Source organism: Cariama cristata, unplaced genomic scaffold (assembly GCF_000690535.1).
Source record: "Cariama cristata isolate BGI_N322 unplaced genomic scaffold, ASM69053v1 scaffold32054, whole genome shotgun sequence".
Taxonomy (NCBI): domain Eukaryota; kingdom Metazoa; phylum Chordata; class Aves; order Cariamiformes; family Cariamidae; genus Cariama; species Cariama cristata.
Window position 1 is genome coordinate 469 of NW_009615202.1, and position 7,237 is coordinate 7,705.

The following is a 7,237-nucleotide window of genomic DNA, read 5'->3' on the forward strand; positions in this document are numbered from 1 at the left end:
GACAACGTCCTGAAGCACCTTAAGAAACACCAGAGAGAAGAAATAAGGGAGCTTCTGTTTGCTTCAATGGAGGATTATGCTCCATCCGACGTGAACCTCGAGGACTTTTTTCAGAATGGAAAGTATGAATGTGAGGCTGCCAGGAAAGCAGACTTACCACAGTGGGTACTCGATGCTTTGGCGGAAGGTAAGCTGGCCCCATTCATCAGCGATGCCCTAATACTAAGAAGTACCTTCCTCCATGTTCAGGTGGAGAACATGCAGAGACCTAGTGCACATAGCACGGCTTTGCCCATTCGACGAGTTATCTATGGACTGCTTCTGAAAGTATCTCAAAATACTGAAGCTGCTCCGAGTAAGCAGACCAACGAGCTGCCAGTTGTATGTGAATTTGACAGACTCCAAAAGACGCTTAAAAAAACATTTGTTCAAGCAGCAAGCCTCCCCACAGATTTTTGTGATGATCATTTTCCTTTGGACAAGTTAATGGAGGTAAATGGTTGTCACAACAGTTAACAGTCTTTCACGAGTGACAAAAAATAGTTGGGACACACGCTTGCCAGCTGGTCGCTAAATGTGATGCCTGAACGAAGCCAGCTCAGTAACTAAGTACAGAGGTACAGACCGCGCTCTGAGCTTGGCCTGGGATACTTGAGAAACTACATAGATGGCCTTTATCTTCTTCCCTTCCCACTCCCGCCCCCCACCCTGTGTACCAAGACAAAGTATATGAAAAGCTGGTTGTGTGTATATGTAGGATTGCCTAAATTTTCCATTCTAAGCCCTGCTTTCATCCTGTGTGTTCTGTTAACTAATACTTGCTTTTATAATTGTAGGAAGGAACTCAGTTCTATGAAATTTAGAGAAGTGCAATTTAACGCTACAAAACTTAATTTATATTTGATCAAACTCTAGGTGTTTCAGAGCAATGTTCTTAAAATCTGACCGATGGTTTTTTACTAAAAATCACCGTTGTTTCGTGTATGAATCCTACAGCTGCCCAGCACTGCAAGTAAGCGTCCTGCTAACGTGGACCCCTGCTGCATGCCAGACAGAACAGCACCTGAAAAACAGCCTGTAATCAAAGGGAAGTTGTACTAGGTTAGTTCCAGTCACCGTTAGCTATTCTGTATATTTAAATTCTGATGATTAAGACTGTAACGCTTGCTGTGAATGGAAGGTAATCTCCCATTCCCAAGGTTGCATAACTGAGGCTTTGTATGCAGTAATTTCTGAAACATCTGGAAATACAATCTGTGTGGTTTAATGCTGCATATTTAAGCCACGTGCTCTATCCGTTCTGGCATTCAGATCAACTGTTAACACATTTTTGTGGGAGCTGTGCTCTGTGTTTTTATCACTTGCTGGTGGCTATTTCATATAAGAACCAAGTCTATCACTACTACGACCATTAAATGCTACAGATAGCTATGGATCCAAAGGCCTACACGCACATTATTTTACATAGGCTATTGTTACAGGCCTTTTAAACGAGCAATATGCAAACCCTTAATAGTTTGAAAAATCACATTTTGCTATTTTCAGAAACATTAATGACACCTTAATTTGGTCTCGGTATGTATGCTGTTTGTTTAATGACTTTGAGCATCCGCTATTATAATAACTGACCTTACTAAATATCTGGGAATTACCAGTTCAACAGAAGGTTAGAAGAAGAAAGGTTATTCTGCATTTAAAGTGCTCTAGGCAAAACTGATCTCTGTTTGTCTTCTGTTGTGGGGATGTCTGCCTAAGAGTAGGCAAAACCATCCTAACGAAGGTTCACAAAGCACCTGAATTAGAGTTGAACAGCCTGCTGCGTGCATGAAGTCACAAAGTTTGTAACGCCACTTTTTAGAAGTTAAATAGCACAAGAAAAAAGGGAACATGTGCTAGGAATTAATACGTTGCAGGTGAAAAATGCAAGTTTCACACTTAAGATTTCATTGTAATTACAGGTAAGCATGTATTCAACTTATCAAGAACAGACACCACCATTACATATCACAAAGCAAGGGTAACTTCTAAGAGGCACAAAATGAAGGGGTTTTAGGGGTTTTATATATATATATATATTTATATACATTTACCACACCAAAGTAATTTTAATGCTGTATGGCTACAAGATTTTCCAAGCAAGTCAACTTTTACATAGGAGTTTAAGTCACCTGGTCTGAAGACTGAAATATCTTAAAATCTAACCTCAGGCAATTGTAAAAAATTACTTTTATCCTTCTACCTAACCTTTAACTGTGTAGTTTTTAAAGCTTAAGTAGTATTTAGAAAATATTTCCTGTTCAGAATATCTGTGGAACTTAATTTTTTTTATTGAAAACATTAAGAACTACCTAGTTTAAACACAAGTTTATTTGCCTTTTGGAAATTGCTCACAGCAAATAAAGTCTCTTACCTTTATTCTGCTACTCCAATTTTTTAATTTATTTTCAGGTGCCCCTGTCATGCCGTCAGATGCTTTTGCTGGAGACTCTCGGAGTGAAAATGAGTTTCCTAGAATCTGTGCCCAGTCACTTACAACTCCCTGTTGCTGTAACGTGTTACTGGCTATGTCGTTCAGAACCAAAAGTTAAGTTGCATCAATTAAAGGCTTTACTTCTAATGATAGTCTCTGGAGAACTTCACCGGATAACAAATGATCCAGGTATGTCTCCAAAGAATACAATTTTAGGTGTTCAGCTACTATGAAAATCTATCCCATAATTCATTTTTCCTTATTTATGGTGAGTTAATTCAGATGAATTAACATTGATGTACACTATATCCTGAGGTGTCACATTCTGCATTGACACAAAGCAGAGAAAGTCTAGTCATCAATTTAACATTTTCTATTGGTAAAACAATACTTTGCTATCTCGTAAAACATTAATTTGCATTTATTTGCTTTCCTTAGGACTAAAATATTAAGTTAGATATAAAAGTTACCAAAAAATAAGCTTAACACACTCATGCATCAAAAGAGAATAACTACTATTGATGCATTGTGATATTTTTTTCCCCTAAAATCATCTGAACTTAAAAACGCTGAGTTGCACAGCCACGCTTTATCTGCCTGTACATTGCGAGAATTTGAAAGTACTAAATTATCACAGAAATTGTTTCAGTATATTTCTACCTGGTTAGAGTTACGGTGGCGTTTCCTCTAGGAGTCCTTCAGTTGACAGCAAAGATTACGCATGCCAGGGTTATACAGTTTCTTCAGGTTCTAGTTTATAGAAACTAGACTGTGTGTATCACACCTGCTTCCCAAGTGGGTGGGAGTGAGATGGAAATCTTGTTTGGAGCTGATCCACTTGCAGAACAGCGTGGCAAATTACCTAACAAATAGAATTCCTGATTTCACAACTTCAGATTCTCATGGATATTCATACTTGAATTTTCACACAATTTTATCTCTTAAAGTTCAGTTTGAGACCCTTGAAAAACATTACTAATGCTTCCTGAAATAGAACCGCAGGTTTGAAGACCTTATACATTGCAGATACCTTTTGTACTCTTCACAGCAGAACATTTATTTGCATGTCTTTTTTTTTTATTTATAACCTAGATACCACAGTTTTATGTGCTGAAGATGACAATATTGCATATAATGAATTTCTAAAATGGAAAGAAAAGAAATTGCACAATAAAGACTTTGATTTAGATGCTGCACAGAGTTTTTGCCAGTGGCAGTGCTGTCTTCAGATGGGATTGTATCTCAACCAGCTACTCTGCACTCCTCTCTCTGAGCCAGACCTAAGTAGGTAGGGATGTTTCGGAGATCTGCTTTCCCCACAAGCCCCTGGTAGAATATGTTCACATGTTGTTTTATTTTCCATGTCAAACTCCTTTGGTCAATTTTACGACATTGAAACTCCCTTCTTTAAAAATACTAATATGGAGAAAAATAGTGAGTAGATTAGGCATCCCTTAGGAGCCCACTGTTGAATATTGTACGTAGTTAAGATCTGCTTTTTCATTGAGCAGCATGTTTCTGTACCTGTCCTGCTGAGGTGTGATTCTAAATGAGTATTCTCTCCTTCCTTTGAGCAGGCTTTACTCTGGGACCCTTGTGCACAGACTGTATCAAGAGCTTAAATCAACACCTTCAGTGGAAAATCTGTTCAGTTTATCTCCAAAAATGACTCAGCTTTATCAGGTTTTGTTAAATACAGTGGAGTCAGCTGTATCTCCAGACTTCTTTCAGAAGACGACCAAGACCAAATCTGAGTCCTGCAAAAAGAAGAAAGCATCTAATAAGAAAAAGAAGGCTATCGGGTGTGCTATACCAGAAACTGAGCATTTATGCAATGTTAATAGGTTTGCATCACTTGGCGTGGATGACTGAAAGCATTGTTCCTGGAATAACTTTTAATGCCATGTTGATGGAAGAAATTATATTAAAATATGTGACTGTATTGGAATTTGCTCAGCTGTTTTCACACAAGTTCCTGATTCAGTCTTTACCAGCAATTCTTGCTTCAGGGCATTTTTTTATTTACTTTTTTTGTAACTCACACTCTTATAAAAGGGGTGCTGTATAAAAGTTGTGGTGTTTTGTTTTTCTTTAAAGGTATCAGTCTAATTGAAAGTGTGAGCAAAGTTGTTCGGCATTTCAGAGCTGGACTAGTTTAGAGGAATTCTTTTCCCAAACATTTATAGTTGGCTATTCCTCCATCTCCCTGAACACTTTTTATTTCCAAAAAGAACTATTTTAAGTTTGTGTTTGCAGAACACAGTGATTACAATCTTAAAAATCAGATTAAAATGGAAATTGACAAGTTGAAAAATATTGTAGAATCAGCCTTTACAGGTACAGTATTCATACTTTCAGGGAGAGCTAGCTTTACTCGGTGACAACTGAGTAAGTTGTGCTTGTGGTATTATAGGTACTGAACTATACTTGGGGACAGACTTCAGCTTTTCTTTCCCCCTCCCCCTTTGGTATGTTTAAATGCTTACGTGCACACAGAAAACTATCACATGGTATCGAGTTTCTGCAGGTTTGCTAATTCAGAGTAATTGTGTACAATCTTCTGCCATTGACTGCTGCGAGTCAAGTTACCCTTCTTTCTCTAATGGCTATACTAAAATTACAGACCTGTTTAACTCGCCTCATGTACACTGTTACTTGACAAACCCTTAATATCAACATGGTAATACTGAAAAACAAGGTAGATTTAGAAAAAACCTACATCATCAGTATTTCTCAGTGCTTTGTATTAGCTAACTTTCCAGTAAAATGAATCAGTTTACATAAATGCTTTTCTTATAAAACTGTTGGTTTTCCAGTGTCTTCCCCATGTGAAATCTAATTGTTACATTTCTGTTCTTTCTCCTCAAGAATCCATATACCTTTTCTTACATTCAGGAAAATCATGATTTCCACCTTTAACCACTAAAGTTTTGTCCATTACTCACCAGAATTCAAGCCTGATACTTGCATTGTTGTGTGCTCATTTTCCAGTTCTGGTTATGTCCCCTATCCACATGGAAATAACTCACTAGATCTTGTGACTTACAGGAAGGATCTCTCTTATCATACAGCTGAGTGTTGATACTGCCCTAATATATTCAGTGAGAAAAGAATAGATTTATAACATCCATTACATTAATGAGAAAACTATTTTTGAGATACAGTCTGTGATAGCAATATTTAACGTTTTTTGCAGTATGAAAACTGCTACTTATTAAACTACCAGCAGATGGCATTTACACTCAACCATGCAGCAAGTTACTAGACCTTCACAACCCATTTCTAAATACATTTCTATTTGCAGCAGTCTACAAAGTCACATTTCTATCAGATGACTTTATTTTAAAGGTGAAAGGAGTTAAAGTTCATGATTTTAGTCACTAAGATTTAAATCCTTACTCATCCAAATCATCCCCTGATCCATTATGACCCCATGTGTTTCATTTTACCAAGCTTGCAGTTCTTTATAGTTTTCAATTATCAGAAATAGTCACATTTAAAATAAGTCTTAAATACAAAAATACAGACATGTTTTATTCCATTTTGTTGGTGCTGAATCTCACATCGGAAAACTGCTGGAGAACGTAAATTCTTGAGACTTGCTGAGAAGGAGTATCTTCAATTAGATTGTGCAGAAGACTGGGATAAACTCAAGCATTCCACTTTCAGATAAACCTGCTGCTGTGATCACATGGCATTTTGAGAATACCTTTGGGAGTGCTAACTTGATGAAGGATTACTCTCCTGGAAATGTGTTCTCAACGCAGAATTCAACTGTTCTTTATTGCTGATAAAATGAAGTACACTTCATTGCAAACACCAATCCTGTATGCTGGAGAAAATAATTACTGATTCTAGGGTTACTATGCAGAATTTAAATCAAGTGTTCCAGTTTTCTTTTTTGAGACATTACAGGTATTCAATCTTCTTTTGTGGGAAAAATAAAAAATAAAGGGCCTTTACTTATGAAAACTGAAATGTTCTTTATTCCATGCTTTAGTAGGAGCAACTAAATTCCTTGGTTGCTGCTTATTTTCACCCCACATGAAATGCCTCTTAATTTTTTGTTGATCCCACTATGGATTCAATTGCTCTGAAAAAAATCTCTCAAACTTGCTGTTAGGTGGTAACGATCAAGAGTGGAGCCAATAAAAATGGCAATGGAATTCAGTCCAAGCGTTTTTTATAAATAATGAAACTGAGCTAGATTGATTACTTGTTATTGTTTCATCTTTCATTGGAAAACACACCAAAACTTAGTCTGGCATATCTGAAGTGAATTGCATTCAAATAAGTTCACCCTGCAAGAAGGCAAAATTGTTCATAAGAGACAGAAATTTTATTTCTTGTCTAGACTGCCATACCTTATTCAGAAAGTGAGACTTGTGCTGGGAAAGGGGTACTTCATAAAATGCGTTTAAAGACTAGGCAATAACACTTCCAAGCTAAGACAACAAATTGGCATTCATCTGCACTCCTGTACTTGCCCGGATTTCTCAGACTCCAAGACTAAGTGCAGGGCACAAAGCAGTCAAATCCCATAGAAGAATATCAACAAGTAGTTAAGACTTACTATGTGATAGACATAGTTGCTGCACTTTCTCAAAACCCAAGTTCGTTCAAGAGATTCTTCCTCAGCGTGCACTGTCAGTAAAAACTATCTGTCGTTACTGAAGAATACCAAGGATTAAGAAGTGTTCTGAAATTGTACTGAAATACTGAACAACTACAGCCCCACTTGCCAAAGATGGTAATAGTTCCACAGGA

At 37.2% G+C, this 7,237-nt stretch overlaps 1 protein-coding gene across 1 annotated transcript in view; it reads left to right on the top strand.

Moving 5' to 3' along the window:
* ASTE1 (asteroid homolog 1 (Drosophila)) overlaps positions 1–4,139 on the top strand; it is a gene marked incomplete at its 5' end in the record, with an annotated part of 4,601 nt that extends 462 nt beyond the window's left edge. Inside the window, 3 exons of the mRNA XM_009699724.1 lie at positions 1–492; positions 2,449–2,659; positions 4,048–4,139. Coding sequence (XP_009698026.1) covers positions 1–492; positions 2,449–2,659; positions 4,048–4,139 — 795 coding nt within the window. The remainder of the gene's footprint in view (positions 493–2,448; positions 2,660–4,047) is intronic.
* Between the last annotated feature and the right edge of the window lie 3,098 nt (positions 4,140–7,237).